At 34.1% G+C, this 27582-nt stretch overlaps 1 protein-coding gene across 4 annotated transcripts in view; it reads right to left on the minus strand.

Moving 5' to 3' along the window:
• Positions 1–27582, minus strand: part of LOC129805384 (neuroglian) — a 69925-nt gene that overhangs the window by 11135 nt on the left and 31208 nt on the right. For all 4 annotated transcript variants that reach the window (XM_055853269.1, XM_055853267.1, XM_055853266.1 and 1 more), the window contains exons 4-7: positions 13368–15366; positions 6301–6535; positions 5648–6224; positions 775–1106 (exon numbers count right to left, since the gene is read on the minus strand). In XM_055853269.1, coding sequence (XP_055709244.1) covers positions 775–1106; positions 5648–6224; positions 6301–6535; positions 13368–15366 — 3143 coding nt within the window. The remainder of the gene's footprint in view (positions 1–774; positions 1107–5647; positions 6225–6300; positions 6536–13367; positions 15367–27582) is intronic.

A 27582-nucleotide genomic window follows, 5' to 3' on the forward strand; every position in this document is an offset into this window, starting at 1 on the left:
TTTATCAATCGATTCGTCTAATCCACGAATTCCAGCACTTCGCAAAGCGTGGGAGCGCTTTGCCACCCCATTTTTTTAATACTATATACTTTTAAAGGATGCGAAAGAGTTAAGGCCTCAATCTATTCACAGAGGCTTTTGGACACATATAAGACGGAGCTAAAGAAGTACAAATGATTCCTAAAATTTTCACCATGAAAAACGAGGAGAATGAATTTTTTTTAACAAACTAATTCATCTCTGTCTTCTATATTTTTATTTATTATATTTTTTATATAAATTAACATGCTTGTAATTTTTTAAAATTGTGTATTTTTTTATTATCCATACAAATTTTTATTTAGTAAATATTTAACCATGCACCTATGATATGTTTTTTATAAGTTTGTTCAACTTTTAATTATATAGTTTAATAATATTCCCAATGACCTCCTGTTATTTATTCAATTACTAAAAAATCTGTTTAATACAATGAGAGAAATCCGAAAAAGTTAAAAACATTCCGGAAATGTTGATTTTACCCTGTATTATTGATCCAAAATCGGTGTAAATATTACCCTTTTTAGGTGTATTAGGGGTTAAAAGTACCCTTTTTCATGCTCATTTTACTCTTAATAAGGTGTAAAATTAACATTAAAAAATGTTGATATATTTTTACACCTAAAAAGTATTAAATTTATGAGGAAAAAATGTTAATCGCACCCTCTTTTCTTTCTCGGTGTAGATATTTAACCAGAATTACAGCCATAGTCTATCCAAATAAAAGTAACTTACCAATGCCAAAGGTGTCAACTTCCTGAGAACCACTCTCAGTGAGATAGTCCCCATCGACAGCCACAACACGGAAATCGTAGTTGGTCTCTGGCTGAAGGCCACGTACAATGAGGGTATCCTCATCAAGTTGTGGATCAGTTGTCTGCCACTGACTCTCTCCCTTGATGCGGTACTTGGCAAAGAAGTGCGATCCGGGCTTCCCATCGAGATTCGGATACCAAGTCACTTTAATATTGGCCAGGCCATTGTCACTTGGCAGACGATCCCAGCCAAATTGGGGCACATCGGGCGGAACAGTAAGACCCGAAGCAGTTTTCTGCTCAATGTACAAACTGCAAAATGAAAGAAGATCCAATGTTTAGCGGATATGATTGTTCAATTGGAAATAAATTGGACCGGCAATAACATAATTCCAAGTAAGATAGTCATTCTGAGTTTCTCTTTTATAAGAATATTTTATTATTACACTGAGAGAAATCCGAAAAAGTCAAAATAACATTCCGGAAGTGTTAATTTTACCCTGCAGTATTGATCCGAAATCGGTGTAAATATTACCTTTTTTAGGTGTATTATGGGTTAAAGTTACCCTTTTTTTCATGTTGATTTTAACCTCAAAAGGTGTAAAATTACCATTAAAAAATGTTGATATATTTTTACACCCGAAAAGTGTTAAAGTTATGATGAAAAAAAGTTAATCGTAGCTTCTTTTCTTTCTCAGTGTACAGAAGAAATGTACTAATATAGTAAATGTAATCAGGAAGACAATGTAGTTTATGAACGAAAATACAAAGTACAGTAAGCCCTTTGTACACAAACACAAAAATTTCCAAAAAGTTCTTGGGATTACGTACCATGCGAACAGAAGTCTGTCCAATCCACTTGCACAATAAATTAATTCTCCATGAAAAACATGGGTTGTTGGTTCAATTATACGCAAGATACCGTTTCTCAAGGCTCGTAGTGTGTCGAAAACGAGTTGAAGTGCACATGGCAATTGGTTGAGATCAGTGGCAAAGACGATCAGAGCCAATGCCCCCAGTTGGTAGAGCATTCGCCTAGACAGCGAAAGGCCCCAGTTCAAGCCTTAGTTGAGGCAGGATTTTTTTCCTGTCTCTATTTAGGTTAAATTTATGGGCTGGGAATTATTGGTTCTGATTGTCGCCTCTCTGTGCAGAAACACAAAAATTTCTTGGAAGTCTGTATAATCACTTTCACGAAAATACAAATACTTTCAGCCGGAAAAAAATGAGAAATAGATTGAGTTATTCAGTGTCTAGGGTAAATGTTCTAATTCAAAACCATTTCCAGACGCTTTAACTTTGACAGAAGATTCAACACATTATGTTCATTTTTTTCTGAAGAGAATTACATAAATTTGCTCCTTGAGTCTTCTATTATGTTACTGTTTAGTGAAAATTCTTTAGATATATTTTGAAAACTTCTTAAATACAAGAAAAATACGCGAACGTAAAATGCTTCTATTGAGAACATATTAATCCAAATGGAGATAAGGGAAAGTTTCTAATTGGAGACAAACAGTGTAAGTAAAACCGCGACGAAAGGCTCCCAAAACCTTGTTGAGTTGCTCCTGTGTGCAGGATTTGTTCTTATTTCTGGTCTTTTCTCCTTTCCCATCTAAAACAATAAGAAAATCTCTCCAAAAAAATCATATTTCTTGTGTTTCCTATTGAACCATTTGCAGACACTTCAGAAAAACCCTTTTTGTTCACGAAATAGGTAATTATTTCATTTGAAAACTTCACGTACCGTTAACAATAAAGATTAGCACTTAATTTAACTAAAATTAGCCAGAAATATGACATAAATGTTAAACAAAACAAATAAACAACAGTCACCTTATTGTGTTTTTCATTGGAAAACATTGTCGATCGATGAAAAATGCGATGGTGAAAAGGTACACTTTTAATTTTTCTGAGAAATTAACAAATTAAAATGTGTGAATATGAATGGATTTTCGCTTTATTTGGAGCAAAATTAACAAAATAATGAAACTGTGGTATAGAAAATATATAAATATAATAATTTAGTACTGTATTTATCGTGAAAACAGTGACGTTTCCATTTGGAGTAGCGAAAAATTTCCATTTGGAGCAGGTTTTGAATTAGCCTAATTTACCCTAGATATCTTGGATCTAGATTCGTCATAACAATTGTCCTACAATTTAACGCGGGAGTGCCTAAAAACCTGATTTTTATTAACAATGCAAAAATAACCACTTCGTCGCCACTTTTTACCACTTTTCGCCAGTTCTGTAACCATTTCTCGCCACCCGCTTGGAAAGGTTAAAACTCGATTATTTTGAGCAATATTATGCAAATATTATTAGGCGAGAAGTGGGGCACAGGCGAGAAGTGGTGATTCCACCCTAATTTAGTTCAATCTAATTTTGGGAAAAGAGTGAAAATGTTTTGCGCAAATCTTTTGAGAAAGAAAGGGACGCAAATATGAAATTATGCCTAGCTGTCTGCTAGCAGAGGCATAATAGCGAGTTTTCAAGGTCAATGGTAAAAAAAAGCTCTAAAGAACTGTATTTCTCAACCGATTGGGGAAAGATTGGTATCGTTGGAAAGGTCTTCGAATTTCTGACAAGTCAAAGCTGGTTCTAATCGGTAATGGACCGTAGTTACAAAGCAATAATCAATTTTTATCCAGAATCCAATTATGTCACTCGTAACCTATTTTGGGCGATTTTTGGCGTGATTTACAAAGCTGTGCAAATCGGTTGTGAGTCGGTGAACTTAAAAAGAAAATGCCCAGTGGACAAAAGGTTCTAAGTCACGAGTGCCAGCAATTGGCAAAGCTATGACGGCTATGACACTTTGTCAACCCTTTTTTTGAGGTTATGTTGGAAAATTTAGTAATTGACATAACCTAGAAGAAAATGTTTTTAGACAAATTGCATTTTAAATTATCCAGCTGAAACTATTGTTTATTACAAATTTCTTAGCATTATAAAATGTTGAATTGATATGCCGCTGTAATAATTTCTGATTCTTTTAATACTATTGAAATTGTTATTATAGACACAAATTTGAGGTTATGTATATTTTTATTTATGGTTAAAATCAGGGGGGTGACATTAGCTCTGAAAAATGCTACCAGTTTTAGTGTAAATTTTTCCTGTTTTCGTACACATTTCACGAGATATCTCCAAAACTACGTAGGTTGCTAATCTGGGGTTTTCGGTTGCTTTTTCGTTATTAAATTGGCTTTTATTTTGTATTAGAATTATTTGCTAATTTATTCTACAATTACAGAAAACATCTAATAAACTCGAAAGTTTTTTTCAGCACGCTAGAAACAAATGAGAAACATTGGAAACATCATGCCCCCGGTTTAAATATATCCAAGGACTAATGTTTACTTGTAGCCTTTGCAGGGATAGTTCAAAGTTTGTTCATTGAAAATTTTCTCCATAAATTGTGTAATTAAATTTACCTTTTGATAAAATTTGAAACTACAACATAACCTATGATTTTATGAAATTGACTTCCTTTTTCTAGGTTCAAAGAAATATTATAATTTCAGATTAAAGAACAGGACTCAATTTGAGTAATTAAGTAGAATGATAAATTAAATAATAAGATAAGAACGTTTATTATTTCCAAGAATAGACTTTTAATAAATGTCCTGCAATTGTATTTCTTATTAATCAAACTGATAAAGTTGAAGAATTTAACATTTTATCTACATCTAGTAGAAATTTACTGTGTTATCACACTTACACATTAAAATTTTAATATGATTCACATTAATTGTCGCTGGTGAAAGTCCAAATGTGTAATTTGTCTGTTTGAATCATTTTATATTCAAAATTTGATCTATTTGTTGATAAAAAGGTAGACTTGGCCCGCAAAATTTGATATAAATTGATTTATAGCATTAATGTGAAAAATTAATGCGATTTTCTCTTTAATTTTTTAATGTAAAAAATATTGATGCTTTAGGTAAATTTAAACTTATTTTTGCAGGCCAAGTCCACTTTTTTATCAATAAATAGAAAAACCCCAAATATTAAGTGACTCAAAGACACAAATAACATATTTGGACGCTCACAAGCGTCAATTAATGTGAATCACATTAAAATTTTAATGTGCAAGTGTGATAACGCCGTTATACTCATTTAAAATACCATTTCTGCTTGAAAAAAAAACTCCTGTCACTTACTCAAAAATCTAGTGAAAGCATTCAGAGAAATTAATACTTTACATAATTCCCCAAAATACTCAAAGAAACCACAAATCTATTTAAATATAATTTTATCTTTTTCATCTAACTATTGTTATGTGGCACGCGATTAGTCTGCGCTGGAAAAAAAAGTCTCAGTCACTCAAATTTCTGCTTTTCATCAGATTTTATACGGAAGTTCTTGCTGAAATATTTTATGGCTAGATCATAAATGCCAAGAATAATATGAATTTCTTCAGATGATATCACTCAAATTTCTCTTTAACAGTTAAACCTATTCAGCATTTCAATATTACTTCTTTCTATAAATCATTTTGATCGTTTCAAATTGAAAAAAAAAACTCATAAATGAAATACAAGTTTTTCTTTTTTTTTCTGATACAAAAGATACATGTTATTGCTCTTTTAGATTTTTACTGATTTGTAAAATACAATAGCAAAGAAAAGTCCAATTTCAAATTCACTCTCTTTCTTTCTTTCTGGCTATTTTAAAATTCATGAAGATTCAACAAGTTGCTCTCTACCTTCCGCATATGTTATTGTTTTTTTCTTGTAATCTTGGGGAAATAATATTTTTATCGGATTTTAACAACACTTTCAAAATAAACTATCTTCTTGGATTTCAATCTTGAGGATTAAAAGTGAAGAAAAAAATTTACTCACCCTTCACCTTCTCCTGCCCTTGTTGTTGCTGTAATGTGCAGCCGATATTTTGTGTCTGGTTTCAATCCTGCCAATTTGGCACGTGTTACCCTGGGATCATTGATATGTGGCTCTCGTTCCATCTTAGGCCCCAAATAGGTGCCTTTGACCTCTTCGAAGTAGATCTTGTACCCTTGAAGCTCACCATTTGGATGCAGTGGCTTCTTCCAGACCAGCAGGAAGGCCGATGAACCCAATGGATAGGCATCCAAGGATTGGACAGAACTGGGAACACCCTCAGGTGTTGTAAAGGACACAGTCTCACTTGGAGGACCATTGTATCGACTGTTGTAGACAAGAACCTTTGCATAATTCAGAGCATTTGGTGTGCATTTGTCCACAAGAGCCCTATTCGAGTCACTCTTCACATGAATCTCCCTACGATTATCCTCGCCCTCTCCCTGTGTCCACACTTGAATTTTATACCCCTTAAAGTGACCCCGAACAGAATCCTCCGAAACAGGACTCCAGCTCATTAGAGCCTTTGTACTGTCAGTCACTTGCAAAACTGTAAAATTCTTCGGAGCTTCCAATGGACCTTTAATCAAAACATAATTCAATTTAATCATTCCCCATAACAAAAAAAAGAAGATGAATTCCTCAAAACCACTTACGATCTTCTCCAGAATAACCAATTACAGGATTGGCAATTACATTTGCCTCTCCCATTCGATTCACCGCAACTACGCGAATCTTATAGCGCTGGAAAGTTGGCTGATCCCGCACAACCAATTCTGATTGTCGCCAATTTCCTATTGTCTCAGTATTTGTTTGTGCACCAGGAATATCCTGATTCCAGTAGACACGGTATTGGAAGAGGGGTGCATTGTGCTCAATTTCGGGCATTGGCTGGAAATAATCAGAGAGAAATAATGGAATACGATGCACGATAAAAAAAAAATTAAGAAAATTATTAAACTTGTTTTCTGAAATCAAAGTTTATTAAGTTTATATACAAAAGTTTGCAAAGAATATCAGTGATTTTTTTTTTTCAAATGGAAAAATTTCAGGTCAATATAGGGGAAATGCTTCTAATTTTGTCCAGTTTCTTATTTTGGACACTTTGAGGATAACATTGGACACTAAAAATAAATTGATTAAAATGATGGATTTTTATTCCAATATTTGATGAATAATGAATTCTATCTAAATATTTGTTCTTTTTGGAAGATTTTGACACTAAAAACGTTAAAATTTGAATATGATTTGAGTTGAAATTGCTTTGTTGAAAATTCAGTGTGAGCAATTGCTTACGAGAAATATGACAGAACTTCGTGGCTTACTTCAGTCTTATTTAGTTTTGGTGAAGTACTAACAAAGTTTGTTCGCTGTTTTTGAGTGATATTATTGAATATTCATTGAATATTGTGTTGATTCACGTTACTGATGATTTGTACATTTGACCTGAAGTGAGATTTGCCTTGTGAATTATATTTTTCGTGTGAAAAATGGGAAATTTTTTAAGACATTCACCAGTGAGGTGATGATTCTTATTTTGGACAGGTGTTTTTCTCACGAAATTTCGTGAAGTTTTAGCTTTTGTGATGACTAGGTTGGACAAATGCCTGGAGAAATGAAGGAGCATCATCTCTACGAAAGAGATGCAGTGAGAAATGCCTTGAAAGGCTCCCGGAAAGGGCAGGGAATGAGCGAATCCGCACGTACTTGGAGTACCGAAGTCAACTCACTTTAATGAATGATATGGAAAGTTTCTGGGCTTCTTGTGACATTCCACGTTTCCCTTACATGACCAGGAAGAGGACTTGGTAAGATTGGTTCATAAAATGAAGAACAATGGGCATCCTGTTGAGGCGGATTATCTGTCCAAATTTACAGACAAGTTGTAAAAATTAATAACCAAGTTGTCCAAAATAAGAGTCAAATTCACCTCTACATATCAATTCATTTTTAAACGTATTAAAACTAATTTTAGTAAAAATGAGATGATAAATAGCTTGCCAAGTTTCTAAACAATCCTTCTGAAAAGAGAGTAACAAGAAAAGTCAATTAGTATTGAAAATATGGCACTTCAAACTTAGGATATCGATGCTTATTTGCAGACTGTCCAAAATTATAAGCACTTCCCCTAATTCATCAATAATAAAAAATATGATGGACTTAGAATTAAATTTTATTGATCGACCTATTACTTTTAGTAAAAAAAAATAATTTAATTAGGGGAGACTGGGGCAAAAAGTCACAAAACGGATATTTTATTTTTTTTTACAAGCTACCCGAGCGCCCCAGAAATTTCTAATTAGCGCAGTTTTATAAGCAATTTACCGCTCTACAACTTCGTGAAAGTAATTTTTCTCTATTTTGTGAGGAAATACGTTTATCGAGCCAATTTCTAAAAGGTAATTTTGTGACCATTTTCAAAAATGCTGGGGTAAATAGTACCAGGCGTACCAGGTATGAGATATCACATTTTGATTCGCTTTATTACGGGCTTCCGTGAATTAAAAAAAAACCTTAGATAGTATATTTCCATAGGTAATTTATTCCTTTACACCTTTGTAAAACACCGTTTTCTCTATCTGAACGAAAAAAACTCTTTTTAAGTTTTTTTTTATAAAAAAATAACACAAGAGACTGCAAACCGTTTGGACCAATGCAAATAACAAGCAACGAGACATGGCAATGACATTTCTTTTCGCCGTGAGACATCAAAAATTACTTCGGTTTTTGTTACTTTTTGCCCCATACCTTTTGTTACTTTTTACCCCAAGTGGCCATTTTAAATAAAAGGATTTCTGGAGAAAAGAATCTTTGTAAATTATTGGGTTATCCGAAGGTTGATTCAAGTATTATCTGTATTATCGATTTCGGTAAGCGTCGGGGGATGGGGCAGCTAAGAAAAAATTTGATTCTTCCCTAAACTTTCGGCTCAGACTCCAAACCTTCCTCAGTGGTCAAATCTGTTATCTTCTTGCTTTGTCATAGGTCTCCTTGGTTCACAGGGCATAGGATCTGGGGCACTGCACTTGTCTTTTTTAGCTATTTTCACAATTTTCTGATTAATTTTTTATCTGTAATGTCTTTCTTGCGGTTTCTTTGTGAGACTACTCCCAGCGAGCGCGGGTGCTATCGTGGCAGTAGCTATGACTTTTTTTTAAGAATTCGGTATTTTGGCTTTTGGGATTTTGACCGGGATCCGATTTTTTTAACTCTTCAAAATTTTCATCTTCCAGCCTTCAGAGACCATTTTTCTCAACAAATCTTCACGTTTCAGACGATTTCTGAGAAATGATGACACGCTGTTTGTCCGTCCGTCTATCCATCCCGCCGTTACCAAACTTAGAGGCCATATGGTTAGAGATAGAGACTTAGGACCTTCAGGCGACCCTCCATGAGTTGACCTAAGGACCGTTAAAATACCCATTTCGCCTCAACTCTCTCCAACCCCTCCAAAACCTTTTGAATATGTTTTAGAGGTTAACTAGGCTGATATTTCGTGCTTATACAAAAATACCGTTGACTCATTCCTAATAACCGTTTTTCAAGGTCAAAGGTTAAAAACTATGCCCTGGCGAGTAGCCTTCAAAGTAGAAGCCATCTTCTCACATTCACATACAGACTCGTTACGCGATACACTCAGTCCCGGCATTAAATCCTTCGGGATTGTGCACCTGAGGAGATTATGCACATGCAATTATGGAAGTTTGCCTACCATTGGGAGTCAATTTAGGAAATCATTTTTGAAATACGCCTGAATGTATACTATTTTGCGATGCGGGTAATTTGAAAACATTTTGCTATTTTTTTAGAATAAAAGTTTAATTTCTTTTAATAAGGTAATTTTTTTAAATATTCTAACCATTTATTGAAGAACTCTGACCAAAAAGTACTGTTTGTTAATGCATTTCTATTAAACAGTTGAATCCTTTTGTTTGAACTAGGGGGAGGCTTTGAACTTTCGCATACAAAAATGATGTTCAAGTTCAGTGATTTTTTCTGACTACCATGCAAACTGTATGGATTCTCCAACTATGCCAAAAAAATGTCTTACTTATAAGGTTTATAATCCCACCAAACAAAATTCCAGGAAATCCTTAGATTTTCCTCCAGAGGAAAATGAAAATTTAATGGCGATTTATCCGATAGATGAATCAAGTTTCTATTATCGCACACGATTCACGCCATCATTGAACACCCCATTTTCACCGTAAATTTTGCACCGGACACTAAAAGTTGCACATCATTGTTTAAAGGGAACTCTAATCTACTTGATTAAACCATTTTTATATAGAATAAAACATTTTAATATCACTTTTTTGGAAGTTTTCTGAGAGATGTTTTATTGACATTAAAAACCATTTTTTTGATTGGTTCTACGAGAATTTCACTCCGGAAACGGTTAAATCTGATGAATACTTTCTTAAAAAGTCCAAATATCACCAAATTTACACGAATCAATAAGTTTTTAAAGCTAAAAATTGACTAAAACTCTGCAAGCGAGAAGACCACACAAGATTCCACCATTCCTCCACGGAGCCGGATATGCACAAAAACGTTTGAATGCGCATCATTGAAGATTTCTCTGTTCCTGCAGCTGCAGGAATCGGGATTTAGCACAGATATTGAGCTTCAGCAGGTGAACAAGCTAAAATTTTCACAAAACAGCTTCTCACGGACAATTTCTTTTCTTTGTCATGCAAAACAACACAATAGTGAGGTTATGTCAAAGATTGTCAAAAACCCAGTTGTAAACTGTATGAGCTTATTGCAGATGTGATTCTTTCATTGCACATTCAGTTTGTGCAAGCTTGAAAAATATTTTTATATCAAAGAAATGCAAAATTGCTTAATAATTACTCAACTGCAGCCTATTTGAGTCAAATTACTTCTTGTTTATCAACTTTACGATTTTTAAGTTTTCCTTTTTAGTGGTGGATCAAATCGGTAGATTACAATAGATGTGAATATGAGGGATCGTATCTAAAATGAAGTTTCCTGGAAAATATCTGAAAGAAGCAGTCTTCTATGTGCGATCGATGAATCTGAGTCAAGTTTGTGAATTTTGTTCCACCCACAAAAAGTGCCTGTTCAGCCTAAAAGATTTTTACATAAATCTGATTCCTAATAACCCTTCTACCCTTTGTGATAGTAGTTTTTCAGAAAAGTGATATTAATTCTGCACAATCGTATGAAATATTGCACAGCAAAATTACAGTTTTGGACCTGTTTTTATTTTTTGTTTCCTGAAACTAGGAAAAAAGGATTAGACTCTCAATTTTTTCAGGAAAGATGGGATTTAAGGTTAGCTATTACAATATATAGCCATATGTGAGATTCATAAAGGAATATGGGAGAAATATGAAGTGTCTGAAGGTAGCGTATGTGCGAACGATCAAAGCCTCCCCCTACTTTTACTCCGCGCGAAATTCGTTCTGCGGCCGATTTATTCAAAAGAAAGCCCCTGCGGGTATGTAAATTTTTTCGATGCGTAATGCCATTTCAAGCGTTTTTTTCGGTCCTGAAAATGTGCATAATACCGGGATTGAGTGTATATGTCCAGATTGAGGCGTCCCTTGTACACAGGACTCTGTGCCTCGTAAAAAGGCATAAATATACTAAATTTCCGTCTAAAAACTTTTTCGAAATTTGAAGTGTAAGCTGAGTTTGGAATCAATTTATGAATTGGCTTCAAACAACTCTATAAAAACAAAAGCTGAGATGTAAAGAATCTCAGCTAAAAAAAATCAATTAACCAGAGGCTAGGTTAAAACGGCTCTAGAGAGCGTATTTCCCAACCGAATGGTATCATGGATGGTTGTAAGTCTTGAAATTCCTGTCAAATCTGAACCGATTCCAATCGGAAATGAAACTGGTTCATATAACCAATAACTAATCATTATCCGAAATTCAACCCTAAGCTATTTTGGACGATATTTCGAATATGATTTATAAACCGGTTCAAATCAGTTGTGAACCGGTAAACTTAAGAAGAAATTTCCCAGTTCATATTTTGGAATTAGTTTCCTACAGGTTAATAGATGATTTTTTTGAAAAGAAATAATTTTTATCCATTATGGGGGTGCGGGGAGCCGCCCTCAAACACGCGTCTTAACGGTCACTGAATTTAAATTCTCTTCATTAATTTATTACAAACTCTATTGATTTAGATAGAGTAACTATCCAAGAGAACACATTGGCAACCAGAATTCAATTCAGGAAAGAGGATGAAGGTCAATTTTAACAAATTCGACGGCATGTCGCATTTTCCGTCCGCCATTTTGAGCAAAATTTTTGCATGACTTCACGTGAAGCGAGAAAAGAACAACAAAATGTATTACCATCTCTGTCGGGCTATTTTTTCCAAGTAATTGAAGGACTAAAGTAACTAAAAATCCATTCCTGACAGGAACTCGAATATCAATTGCCTTGTACTAAATCATCTAAAATCACTCAATTTGCGTATGATGTATAATACCATGGTAAGGAATGGGTTAATATAATAAAGTAAAGTGCCCTCAAGTCGGTCAATGGAATCATTTAACGTTTTATAATGTTAGACCGGTTAGGCCATGTTATAGCAAATCTTAAGTAAATTGAATAAATAACCCTACTGGCCGAGGTGAGGAACCGGCCGGCTACACGGTACTTTACCATAGTAGAAAAATCAATAGATTGTAGAAGAATTGTTAATTTAACGATTTGTCTCCAGTTCGCCTTTTCTGTCTGTCTTGGTGAGATGAAAGTAGTATGCACTAAAGTTTTAGTTCAATAAAATTCCTAGTAAAATATGTCAATTAGATATTTCTTTCAAAAAAAAAAAAAAAAACTTATAATAAAACGTATCAAAAAATGCCGCAAATAACTTCATTGTTAATATTTGTCTCACCATTTTTAAGAATTTTCTCAAAATTAGAAAATGGCTTGAAAAACACATTTCGTTTGGAGGGAGAAGAAAACGGTTTTAGTAACTAGAGAGTAAATTTCTTGTAAAAACATACTGATTATTATAAATTTCTCAAATCTTCAGGCAGCTTGTAAAGATATAAAATATCTGTTTTGTTACATTTTGCCCCAGGTTCCGAAAATAAAAATAAAGTGGAGAAAGTATCTAAAAGGCCTCCCTGTGGTTCCGGTCAAAATTCCGAAAGTCAAAATCCAGAAAATACAAAATCCCGAACGGGGTTTAAATCCCGAACGCCAAAATTCCGGATTCTGAAAAATGTCATAGCTACTTTCTCGATTGTACCGGTGCTTGCTGGAAGCAAAGGGATTTTTTTTTTGTAATTTGGAAAAAAATTATATTTACACATTATTCTCCGAATAATTTCATCCCTTTCAGAATTTTAACAATTCGAGATTTTGGCTTTTCGGAATTTTAACCTATTTGGGATTTTGTCTCGTCGGGATTCTGGGTTTTCTGGATTTTGCCCTCCGGGATTTTGGCGTTCACGATTTTGGCTTTTAGGAATTTTGACTCATTTGGGATTTTGTCTCTTCGGGATTTTGGGTATTTGGGATTTAACGTTCGGGATTTTAGCGTTTTACGGTTTTCAGGGATTTTGACCCATTCAGGATTAAGGTCCATTCGGAATTTAAACCCCTTCCGGGATTTTAGCTTCTCGGGATTTATGAATGACCCTATTCAGGAAATCAAAACCTCCCTAAATCCAGAATATAAGTAACAAATTCGCTAGTTTTTTTTCAATAAATCTTTTAGACTTACCGTCCATTTGATGATCAGGTTATTGGGTTCGCTTCCTTTTCCCTCAACATTATCTGGATTCTTAAAGGGTACATTGGGCTGCGTAGTGCAGACTTCACTGTGTCCAGACGGCGTGGACGGTCCTACTTTGTTGAAAGCAATCACACGGAAAGTGTAATTGGCCCAAGGACTCATGAAGACTGAATAAGTGAAATCTGTCGCTGGAACTGATGATGCTGCCACTTCCCACGTATCCGGCGTGAAGGATGTATTGTACTGGATGGTATAGTGTAGAATGGGCGAACGATTGTCTCCCTGTGGTGTCCATGAAACAGTTGCATCTTGTGCATTGCACTTTACATTGAGCAGTAATGGTGGATTGGGCACATCTTGCACTGTGAGCGTTGCCTGAGCCCTTGCCTCATCCAATTCTGTCTTTGCCACACAAATATAAATACCCGAATCCAATTCAGTTGTCTTGGAGATGGTCAGAGAATTATCATTGGTCTTGACAAAACGTGGTTCACTGTCAAAATCAATAATTTCACCATCTTTGAGCCATTCAATGCTCAAATCCAATGATGAATCTGCAACGGCATTGCATCTGAATGTGGCCGGAGTTCCAGCAGTTACTTCATAATCTTGCGGATCATCTGTAATTCTCGTATGTTCCTTCACAATTAACGTTCCATTGGCATCTTTGCTACCAAATTTATTTACAGCATAGCAAGTGTAGTCACCAGCATCGGCAAATGCAACATCATGAATTTCCAAGTCACCATTCTCAAGAGTCTTATACCGTCCACCAGTCAATTCTAGACCATTACGGATCCACTTGACTTCGGGTTTAGGTGCTCCAAAGACTCTGCACACCAATGTTACTGTTCTACGATCTACTGTAGCTTCCTGACGCGGTGGCTCCACAATTTCCGGCGGTAAGGCCAAGACATTGAGGTAGAAATCCTTGTAGACATATCCCAGGGAATTTGTTGCGTTACAACCATAATTACCCGTATCTTTCTTCAGGATATTGTGAATGGTAATACTATTCGTAGTAACTGTTCGACGTTCATTGATTGGCGAATCTTGAATTGGTTTTCCATTGTGAATCCACTTTATCACTGGTTCAGGTGATCCAGATGCCTCACAGTTGAACGTTACCGTTTCCCCTTCAGCTGCATTCTGAATATCGGGTTCCTTGGTGAAATATGGCGTTGCCAGAACTTGCAGATTAATAGAATATGATTGAGCATTGCCAACACCATTGGATGCTTCACATGTGTAACTTCCGGCATCTTCAAATGTCGCATGTTTGATCACCAATGATTTCCCATAATTACCCTGGGATACTCTATCACTCCAGAAAATCGCCTGTCCATTCTTTGTCCATACAGTCTGAGGTAATGGTGTACCACCATAGATACAGTACAATTCAACTCTCTTACCCCTCAATGCCACCTCATTCTTCCTCGTCACGTACTGTTGCTTAGGCTCATGACGATTCTGTGTGGGTGAGATGCCCGTCTGCAGCACCTCCAGCAACACTCGATTGCCCAATTTGTATTCATTCCGGAAGACCGATGTGGCAGCACAGGCATAGTAAAAGTCTTCTGATGCATCATACCGCGTGACATTGGAAAACCACAAATTTCCCTCCGGATCGAGTGTCATGCGTGAATTGTTGATACTCAAAATACCCCCATCGGAATTCTGAATCAACCAGTAGACATTGGGCTTGGGCCAACCATCGGGTGGTTGACACTGCAACTTGAACGGTTGACCCTCATTGGCCGTCAGCACTTTCGGTGTATCATCCTTGAAGGAGTTCAATTCAGCCTTTCGCACAAACACCGAATTTGACGTTGCAATACCGTGCTCATTTTCAGCAAAGCACTGATATTGCCCAAGATCTTCATCACGTGGACTCGTAATGACCAGAGTTCCACGTCCAGGTTGCTGAGACATTCTGTCATCGTAAGCCTGCCAATCAAATCTCTTGCCGTTCTTTATCCATCGATACCTGCAAGAAAAGTTTTATTCCATTGATTTCTTGAACGCTAAATGCAATTAAGGATAAGAGGTAATTGAGGCATAAATAATTAACTCTGTCGTCCCCTTTGGGACTCTGGGTACCCATGGAAAAAAGAATTTTTTGGACTATTTAGAATCGATAAAAATCCGATTCTTGTGGATGATTACAAACTATAGGCATGTCCAAATCTAGGATATTTTTTGCAGGATCCCAATTAACTCCTGAGCTTAGATATTTTTGGTCAAAAATCGTGAATTTTCCATTTTCTGCTTCCTTGCAGATATTGTGACTTTTTTGATATTTCTAGACCCGAATAAGGAAAAACCTCTCGGGATCAATAAGTATGATAACTAACAATTACAGATTGCATAAATTCAAAAATATTTTTTTTCTTAAATTTTCAAAAAACTTTTTCAAACATTTGGGGTACCTCATCCCCAAAAATCTAGACGTCAAATGTAACGTTTCCCGCCAATGCCCGCCATTTGCTTTTACATACGATTTTCGAAAATTTAAAAATTTTGAAATTATAAATTTAAGTGAAAAATCCATTGATAATCAACTCTTTCACGTCATTAGGGTCATATATGACCCGGGAAAAGTTTTTTTTTTGACTATTTACATTAATTGAAATATATCGGTTTGTGCACGACATCATAATAGAAGGATGCAAGATTCTTGCCTAATTTTCTCAAGACTCCAGATATTCAGGAAAAGAAAATATTTGAGATCAAAAATCACTAATTTCGAACTTTGTGAAATGACTTTTCTTTTTCAAAATTTTTTATATTCATTTATTTTTTTCAGCAAAAGGTTCTTTAGAAACACAAAATAGAATATCCAAAGGTTGTATATCGTATATTTTGATATAATAAACTACTCTCAATTTTGCAGAAAAGCGCGTAGAATTTTCCGGGTCATATATGACCTATATAACCCTATTGTCGGCAAGGAAAAAGTTTATGAAAGTGTTTTCATGCCAACAATGTAGTTGGGACAGTTGGGACTGGGACATTGTTTTTCTTTGTGAAATCCAGGAGGAAAATATCTTGCTCCTGGACATTTCATCTTATATCTGATGAATTATAACATATTTTGCAATATTTTAGAGTATTCTGCACGCGTCTCATATTGTGCAATTGTATTGTGTGTGAATAAATATGTGGATAAGTTTATTTTTGCCAAATACCACTCAAAATATTGTGACAGTGACTGTTCAAGGGATTACCAGGAAGATTTCTTGAACACCCGGAGCACATAAATATAATAAACAATAGGGTCATATATGACCCGAGGTTTTTCCGAGTTTTCACGCAATGGAAATTTTTTTTCCTCTCTGAACTATTATATTTGATCATAAAGCATTAGGAAAAAACTCAATTTTATGTGAATTCATCTGTTGAATAAAAGTGTGACGCGAAAGAGTTAAAAGTTCGTATCATTAACCGTTAACCGGTTCTCAACCGATTTGAACCGTTTTATTAATAACTCAGAACATTGCCCAAAATACACCTCAGAAGCTATATAACTGAATTCCGAATAAAAATTTGTCATCGAGCATGAATCGGTTCAATATCGGTTCAGAACCGATTGTAGCCGACTGGGTTTTATCGAAAATTCCAAGATCTTTCCAATGAACCCAAACATGATACCATACCGATGAGAAATACGCTCTCTAGACCCTTTTTAACATTAACCTTGAAAAACCGTTATTATGAATTCAACGATATTTTCGTATAAGGATGACATGTTCGCCTGGATAACCTTTAAAACATATCACACGACGCGTTCTCGAGCAATACCGAAAAACATTGTTTGGGAGGTGAAGGAGAGGAGTGGGGGTTGGGGGAAATTGAGAGCCATGTTAACGATCCTTGGGTTAACTTATGAGTGGGGTCCATAGAAGGTCCCAAGTCGCTGTCTCTAACCGTTTGGCCTCTAGAGCTGGCTACGAACAAACGGGCAAACACTGTGACATCATTTCTCAGAAGTCGTCTGGAACGCGAAGATATTTTAAGAAAAGTAGTCTCCGGGGGGGGAGGGGCGGGGTAGAAGATGGATGTTCTGGGGTGGGTGAAAAAATGGAGGGATTATGAAATACTGCTCTCTCTGAGGAGTTGCAGCAGTACAACAAACTGAAGATTTTAAATTAAGTCTAAAAAATACCGGCTTATGATTGTATTTTGGCCTCCCATGAGAACTCTTTTATTTCTAAATGAATGAGAAGTCCTGCTTGGGACTTACAAAATGCTAGTAAATCGTAAAACTCACTAAAAAGTTCGTAAAAGTTTCTACTTTTTCACTAATAATCACTTGACGAGCTTCTTTTTTTTTTGAAACTTTTGTTAATTTTGTTTGGCAAAAAATTTACCAACAATATTTGTGTCTTTACGAACATTTGCGAAGAAATGTTTGTAGAAGAACAAAAAAAAATGTTCGCAAGGTGCTTATGTTATGAACGTTATGAACAATGTTTGTGAAATAAGTAAAAAGTTTTCCAAACTTTTTAGTGGGATTTATGAGAACTTCATTAGTCTCCAGAAGGAATTTACAAACATTTACGAAAAATTTTACAAAATATTTATTTTTTATGTAGAGGGGGTGGGGCTATTTCGAACTATAGGTCTATTTTGATATATGATTTTTTTCGCATTATATTTAAAGGAAGCAGAGCTTTATTACAATTATTCTATTTAGTTTCCTATTTGTTTTGTAGAACTATAATACCCAGCGCACAATAACTTTTGTTTTGTAAACATATTTTTGACATTTCAGTGAGAGTGAGTGAGATCTAGATCTAGTCATCTCGCTCATTCTCATGGGAAATTTTGAAAACATGTTTATAAACAAAAGTTATTGTGCGCTGGACATAAATTTTACGTTGTAGCCTATGCCCAATGCACAATAACTTTTATTTTGTAAACATTTTTTTGATATTTCAATGAGAATGAGTCAGATCTAGATCTAGTTATCTCGCTCATTCTCACAAGAAATATTAAAAACATATTTACAATCAAAAGTTACTCTGCAATGGGCATTAGTTTCTTAGATATATGCCAAAAAATCGCATTTCGATGTAGCCCCACCTTCCCATATTCTAAAATATATTTTTACGAAAAATAAACAATCAAGAAAAAAAAGATTTGCTCATTAACCGAGCACACCGAGCATTATCATTTTATTTCGGTTCAGAAATTTGAACCTACACTTTTTGGATATTTAATAGTATATTACATAATAAAATTTATATAACACTATTGTAATTATATTGAATGGACTAAATTCAGAAGAAGCCATTTTACCCAAAAATTACACTTAATCCATTTTCATAGTTCATTAAATACTTCATTTTGATTAATTTGCATAAAAAGAGGAAGTCAAATGATCAGGTTATTTTGGAAATACAACCACCATGGTAAGCAAAAGAGAGAATGTGATAGAGGAAAACTGAAACATTTTTCATCTCACATTACGCACACACAATTTTGACCTATTAAACCTTTTTGGAATTTCTCTATAGTCGATTTTCTATAAATAACACTCAGCATAAAATTTCTTGTAATTTTCTTCTTCTGCCACTTCTCATTCTCACTCACATTTGGTCTTATACACTACGGGAAAATTGTGTTTTATTCTCGTCAATTGAGTCAAGGTTGCACAACAGGCAATTCTCATCCATTTACAGAGAATATATGCAATCCCATCTGCCTTTTTCTCAATAGAAATAGGAAAAAAAATCCCATTTGTATGCCACCATTCAACTTACAAATCTATAATCGTATTTGCAATAATGTATGAATGTCCTTTTTACTTGAACTCTTGCACAATCATCCTCAATTTTTATCATGTATGATAAATATAAATTTTTATTAACTCCCATTGGGATTTTTTCTCATATCTTTCTCTCGGTTCTTGTGATCTAGTGTGACATATATGTTTCCTATAGGAAAACTCTTTATTTATAGGACGACTTTTGCCACCCAAATATTTTGGGTGGCTAAATTTAATCACATCAGGAAAATAGAGAGTGAATTTCTGAAATATTCTGGATACAAATTCCTGAGAGATAGAAGATTAACATATGTTCGGAATAGAGATTATTGCTATAGAAATGCCTGCTTCTATCAAAGACAACCGGCAGTTTGAGTAGAAAACCCTCCAATTTTCACTTTCATTCAAGTCTCATTCATTGCAAAATACTATTATACAGAAGGAGACATCTCAGAGCCTCTTTCATTGATGCTGATTTGCATATTTAGTTATATACATGTAGTAGTAGTGTATACAATTTACTCCAGTTTTCTATATTAATTACGAAGATTGTTAGAGTTAATCTAGTTCAGAAGTTCCTTTCACACAGTGAGAATGTTACTAAAACCACAACAAATAGAATGACACTGTAAATTAAGAGAATTTAGCAATACAGAGAATAATCCCAGAAAGATAAGCAAATGACAATACATAATCTACATAAAATTAATAACATATTTTATTGTGGAATTGAAGAAGATTGTTTTGCTACTCAAAGTAGATTTATTTCCCTATTATATTCTAGAAGAGATGAAATTTCTTTTACCAAGTGTATTTAATTAATAAAGTTTATTTTAATGAATAGGAATGGAAATCGTGCTTTAATCGATTTATAGGGGGTCCCATGAAAACCTCAAATCGTTATCTCCAACCGCTTCATCTCTAGAGAAGTGCACTCAGTTAGATTTCATCATTTTAATTTAAAAAAAATCATGTAATTTTAATGTCAATAGAATTTCGGTTCGACGGAAACTGACTCTGATCAATCGAATGATGAACATTGCGGATCAAGTTGTGATCCACGTCCAAGTGCAGTGTAACAACTGTCACGCACCTGTACGTGATTTTCCCTGCCATATTCGATACCTGATGAAGAGGACATCCATCCTCGAAACGTCGTAGAGAACAAAATTGTGAAAATCAAGAAAGATTCAGTGTTTCCATCTATTTCCTGTAATTTTAATTGTAACATTTCGAAATTGACTTTTTTTTTAATTTTGATAGTGAAGATTTTCGAAAGAGTTGTGTGATATTTTCCCCTTTTCATTTAGGTATCATCCACAAAACGTAATCCCTTAAAATAAATAATTCGCCTTAGAGAACTTGGCCTCAATAAAAAAAATCCATCTGAATCTATATTCACGTCTATATCATACAATTTAATCTCCCTATTTCATCTTACTGTGCTATTTCACATCAGAAAAAAAGTATTTGCGACAATTTCATCTGTCAGTTCATTGTACAGAAAATAGAATGGTTGTTTCTAAAATTGTATTCAAGATTAAAAGAGGAAGTATTTTGCAATTATATAACCCCATTTCAAATGCAATTAAAGAAAGTGCCCTTATTTGAGATTAAGTGTCACTCTTGAACATAGTTTCTATATTTATCACATCACACACAAAAAAAAGTTCTAATTTCTTGGAGTTTCTTAACTCTCTGGAATCACTTTTTCTTTCTGGCTCTTCTTCTTCCTCCCTCTCAAATGGCATCATGTCTGAAGGCGTTGCTTTAATATGATTTATTTTAATAGAGTCAACCACTGTGAACATATCCAAATAACCCGCACCATTTTGGACTCATTAGACTTCATGAAAGAAAATAAAAGTGCCTCACTCATTCATTCTTCTCTTGGAGGCTCTTCTCTTCATTCCTCGAGTCTTCTTTTTTGGACTTAGTGCTTCCAATTGATGAGAGACACTCTCCACATTCTCAAATATATGTAGCATTCCACAGTGTCTTGTCTAAATATGACGATGGCACACGAGATGTGCCACATTTAATGTTAATTAAATTTTAATCTGATTTGATTTATATGTCACGCAGAGTACATGAAATATCATCTGGTAGGGTCAATTTGGGGTTGATATTGTGTTGGCAAAAAGAGGTAGCTGGCTAACGTAATTTTAATATCAAAACCAAACAATATAACATCATATCGATGGCACCATTCCATGTTATTCCATCATAGAATTGGAAAAGTTTCACCTTATTTCCCATTTCCTGACATCAAGCTATAAACCTGGTAAAAATATAATGATCATCAGATGCACGGGTAATTTTGATTTTTGAAGGATTGGGATGGCAAATCATCTTAACTTCGCCATTTTAATTTCTTTTTCTAAATGTTTTTTTTCTTAAGTTTACCGGTGCGCAATCTCTTTAAACCAATTTGTAAATACCCTGAAAGATAGACCGATATCGATTGGATTGGACGGATTTGATAAAAACAACGATCAGAGATAAAATGATAACTTTTCGATCATATCGATTCGATAGTGTCGATAAATCTGTATCTCGTAGATTTAGTGAACGGCGGATTTTAAAACATTATTGAACCATTTATTGTACGATTCTTAAAAGAATGTAACCGTTAATAATATTTATATTGGCTACAAAAAATGCAGTTAGAGTCTAACTTTTCAGAATCGACAGTCGATACCATCGAACAGAAGTTATCATGTCATCCCAGGTTAATGCTTGATGGGTTGACTTTTGAGGGGTCCTTCAAAGACCCACGGTCGCTATCTCTAACCGTTTGTCCAATATTTTAATAACAGGCAAAGTCACCAGTCCACCAGAATTATAGTACTCCAATGAAAAATGAACACATTATTTTAGCACTTCACTGTTCTCAAGTGCTTGCTTTCTTTGTGTTGGTTCCTGTCTCGATTATTTTCCCTAGTCATCGCCGTATTCTTAAACCATCAAACAGTTGTGACAGGAACCAACAAAGAAAAATTTATTATGTATTTATTATTTGAGAACAGTAAGGGCCTGACATATTGGAAGCACTTTGTCAAAAATTGTAATTTTGACAGATTTTTGACGTTTCCATCCACAGCAATGTAGACGATTTCCTTCAAAAAAGCAATTTTTGACGAAAATTGCTTCCAATGTGTAGGGTGGAATCACCAGTTCTCGCCAGTGCCCCACTTCTCGCCACTTATATTGAAATCGCTATTTTTCGCAATTTATGAAATAAATGAGTCGCAATTTTTTTGTATTGTTTCTGCTTCTACGCATAGAATCGAAAAATAATAATTATTCGTTTTGGATTCACGATTTTGATCACTTTTTAGAGCAATATTTTAAGCAAGTGCATCGAATCCAACATCTCATACCAAATGTACTAAGTGTCGTCAAATTTTCATCAGGCCAAAAATACCTATTTGGGTAAATAATTTGTCTATTGAATATTTAATTGCACTTGTGGAATACATAAAATTTGTATTTAGTCACTTAATATTTCATTTTATATTATTTTTGTATAAAAATGAGGCATGGCGAGAAGTGGTAATATTCTGGAATTGATTTTACCACCTGTCGCCATATCTTTTCAATAGGCGACGCTAACTTCACTTCGTACATTCTCAGTTGTCAAATCTGCATTGCTTACTTTCTGCAAAAACCCCATAATTTGATTTCTCAAATAAAAGTGAAGAAAAATCATTTAAAGAGAGTAATAATAAAGTGATCACAAGGAAAGAGAAATGGTGAATGTATTCTTTTCATAGCATTGCCTAAAATAACCGAGTGTGGTTCTTTTCAAGTGGGTGGTGAGAAGTGGTTACAAATTTTACAAAACTGGCGAAAAGTGGTAAAAAGTGGCGACGAAATGGTTATTTTTGCATTATTAATAAAAATCTGTTTTTTAAGTAGTCCAGCGTTATGTTCTAGGATTATTGTTTTCACGTATCTAGAGCCAATACATCTAAGTAACTTTGTGTCAAATTTGACTTATCTTGTAACAAGGATTCAAAAGTTATGATTAAATGAATTTAATTTTTTCCTAAACATGGCGATAGCCGGTTATTCCACCCTAAATGCTTTAAAGTGCTAAAAAAAATCATTTTTGAGAAATTGAAAATATGGAGTATTTTATAGTAAATAACATACACTACACATTTTACGAGACATTTTCATAAATGTAGAGCTCTTTGAAGAAAACATTTGAATAAAGTCCTCTAAACATTGGACGCAATTTTAATCAAATATTGCATTTTTGCCAAAATTTTGACGTTTCCACCTACAGCAGTCCAGACAATTTACTTCAAAAAAGCAATTTTTGATGAAAATTGAACCCAATTGTATAGAGGCCTTAACTTTGAAGTAAAATAGATCATCTTGAATAAAAATGCTCTATTTTATGAAAATACTTCACATTATGCACATAAATCTCATTAAAATGATCAAAATGACTAAAATAACTCATAATGTAAATTACCCATTACGCTGAAGGCCTCTACACATTGGGAGTAATTTTCGTCAAAAATTGCATTTTTGACAAAATTATGAAGTGTTTATGTACAATTGCAGACAATTTCCTTCAAAAAAAAACAATTTTTGACGAAAATTGCTCCCAGTATGTAGACGTATTAAAAAAGTCTGAACAAAAATATTTCATTTCTTTTATATTTATTTAAGAACTCTTACAAATATTGAAACTTTTACATTTTTTCTCTCTCTGTAGAACAATAAAATGGCTTTTAAAAATGTAATAATACTGCTGGATAAAATATCATGGAATAGAACCATCGATATGTGTTGTAACATGTACAATTGTTGAAACATTTAATAGGATTAAAACACGAAAATTTATTATTAATCCTCAAATGATGTGATACATCATGTTGATTTTCATTAACACCCTCGCAAAACACAAAACTCTTTTCACACCCATTCATCCATCAAAAACATAACTTCAGTGTCGGTCATCTGTATACGAATTGTTGATACAAAACATAAAGCATTGATGTTGTATTACATTTTTGGGGAAGAGAAAACAGTGAAACCATTCTATTGTATAGTACAAAATGTGAAATTGGACAGGTGTCCAAAAATCTAAAACTATAAATGTCCAAGCAACAGTTCCTCTACACTACACACCAAATTGCAATTGAATACATTGTCAGCAATTTAATTGTACAAATTGAATTTGCGAGTTATATTCAACAATTGACGGAAATAATTCCCAAACTCATAGTATAAAATTGATTACATTGCCAAAAATCTATTCAATTTGTCTAATTCATCAATCCACTATAAAATGCCACAAAACCCTGACCAAAAGAATGTGCAATAGATATCAGTCCAAATTGCAGCTATATTGCAATTTGACCCATACGATAAATGGTGGATAAAATTGCAAGGGAATTGCAGATTGCATGTTAACAAGTAATTGTACCAATTGTGTAAGAAAATAGACCTGCATTCCGAGTGATTAAAAAAGTCCTTCTCAAATTGAAAAAAAAAAGAATCCATAAGATGACTCATCGTGATATTCATTTACATCAATTAATGTTAATTAACAGCCAAAGTGGGTGTGTTAGAAGTACAACTTTTCTCCCCTTCTTCATTCCAATTCTCTCCTTTGCGCCTAACAAATGGGATATTTGTATCCGCCGGCAAAATAGTCAGACTTTTGCCCTCACGAGGGACTTTTATTTAGGAATTTTTCACCCTCGAGAACAGGGTGTCTATAGAGACACTCCACAACTTTTTCTCCACAATAAAGTGGATAAAATTTTCACCAATAAAACCATAGTAAAGTAACATTGGCTTAAAGGGATTAGGAAGAAATTGTTAATTAGATTTTAGGGAATTTATTGAGTAACACCCTCAATCGTTCTTGAAATAAGAGGGACAGGAATAAACTTCAGGTTAAAAACATAATTTATCTTTAAATCTCAATCAAATTTATTTTTAAATTCATTCTCAGTTAATAAAGTGTACAAGTACATTCATGATAAATCAAGTCAAACAAAAACTATTTATATTCTAGTAGTTATTTAAATAAATAAGTTATAATTTAAACAATAATTTTAAATCTAATTGTTATCAAACAAACTAATGGATAGAGGAGACTGGGGCAAAAAAGTAACAAAACGGATATTTTATTTTTTTACAAGCTACTCGAGCGCTTCAAAAATTTCTAATTAGCGCAGTTTAATAGGAAATTTACCGCTCTACAACTTTATGAAAGTAATTTTCCTCTATTCTGTAAGGAAATACGTTTATCGAGCGAATTTCTAAAAGGTAATTTTGTGACTATTCTCAAAAATGCTGGGGCAAATAGTACCAGACATTGGGTATTATCATATTTTGATTCGCTTCATTACGGGCTTCCGTAAATTTGAAATAATACCTAGAGGACATATTTTCATAGAAAATTTATTCATCTACACCTTTGTAAAACACCTTTTCTCTGCGAGAAAAGTGAGAAAACGAGAAAAGCGCTTTTCAAGCTATTTTAGAAAAAAAAACACACACACACACAAAAGACTGCAAATCGTTTGACCAATGCAAACAAAAAGCGGCGAGACATGATAATGACGTTTCTTTTCGCCGAGAGACATCAGAAATTGCTTCGCTTTTTTGTTACTTTTTGCTCTATACCTTTTGTTACTTTTTACCCCAAGTGGCCATTTTTAATAAAAGGATTTCTGGAGAACAGAACTTTTGTGAAATTCTAAAATAGATAGCGGATTCGTATTCAAAAAAATCCAAATTATTTAGAAAATATTCACCAGTTCATCAATTTTGGAAAATAAGTAGGTAATAATTGTTATCTTCTGCAAGGAAAATATTTCAAAAGTAGGGCTAAAAATTTCGATATTTTTTATTTTCTAAATTCCTTGTTGGCATTCTAAGAAACTTACGACATTGAAGAAGGTCTATGGAGGCTATTTATAGAAAAAAATGTGAGCTACTATCTTTTTTACCTTGGAAGATATTGAATTTTGAATTTTTCGTTTTGTGACCTTTGCCCCAGTCTCCCCTATATCTAAATTGATGATTCAAGAAATAAAGTAATTAAGATATCTTCTTATTAAGCTTTTATGAAAAAGGTATTTCTCAATTAAAATTCACCAGTAAATAAACAAACACTGTCTCATAAGTTCCCAAGATTAGAAAACAAACATAAGAAAAAGACTCAGAGAAAATCACTTTCTCAACATCCTTAAAGTTTGAGAAGTCGCATTTCTGAGACTATCGCAACTTCTATCTTATTGACCCGTTCTCACTTTTCATTAAATTGGACAAGAAATCTGACTTTGTAATCTACTTTACAAACAGGATTTCAGTTATGTATAGAATCATCTGATAGAAATATTCCAAAACAAAATTGTAACTTCTAGGGATTTATGCCAGAAGATTGCCCTCGTAAGACAGGAAATTCATAAGAAAATTCAGTGTCAATATTGTTGATGAAAATAGTTGAATCAACAGATATGAGAAAATATCTCAATATATATATGGAGTTGTTTTATCCAAGATAAGAACATCTCATTTACTACAAATCAATGATAATCTCGTGGTAACGTAAAGACTGGAGCACCCAGTAAAAGTTTCCCTTAGATTTCTGGGAAAATTGTGATCGTATCGAATGTTCCTGTTTTCTTATTTTCCCTCCCAAGCACCCCCAGGAAAGTGGAAAGTAAATCAAATAGAAATATAAGAAGGGGAGGATTTTCACGTTACTCATACATCCCCTTTTGCTCTTTGGCTCCACCATTGCCGAAAATGTCCTGGCATAAAATGTACTAAACATGCAACAAAATTCCTTTTTCACATCAGCCCCCAAGTAAAATTTTTAACTTTATTGATTTTGACTCTGGAAGCTAGAGAAAAAAAAGGATGAGACATAATGGTGAGAAAAGTCTAATATTTATTCGTTGGATAAAAGAAGAACCCGATGAGCATGATGAAATGCAAAAGGGAGGAATTAAGTTGATATCCACCAAAGTACCAACTGTCATGAAATTTGTTATCCTTATTTGGATTTTCACACACGCAGCAAAATTTCACAGCTTTACCACAAATTGATATTGTGTGTTTCGAGTCAAAAATCCCATATCTAGTGTAGAATTGTTATAAATATAAATATATGTTGAACCAGAATATATTTTCAGTGTCGTGTTTACGGATTAGTTTACTGACCCCTCCTCACAAAAACTTGCCCATATATACAATTGCCAGTGAAAGACAGAGAGGAGACCCATTAAAGCATATGGAAAACATAAAACTATCGCCCTCATTCATCATCTAGAAAAGCGACCAATTGCGTGATTCCGCAAGAACCACGCGTAGGGCTTATAGATCTAACGAACACTATTTAATTTCTCTACGAAAATTGCCTACTAAACCTATTGGGCTAATCCATATGTCTCT

This window comes from Phlebotomus papatasi, chromosome 3, assembly GCF_024763615.1.
Source record: "Phlebotomus papatasi isolate M1 chromosome 3, Ppap_2.1, whole genome shotgun sequence".
Taxonomy (NCBI): domain Eukaryota; kingdom Metazoa; phylum Arthropoda; class Insecta; order Diptera; family Psychodidae; genus Phlebotomus; species Phlebotomus papatasi.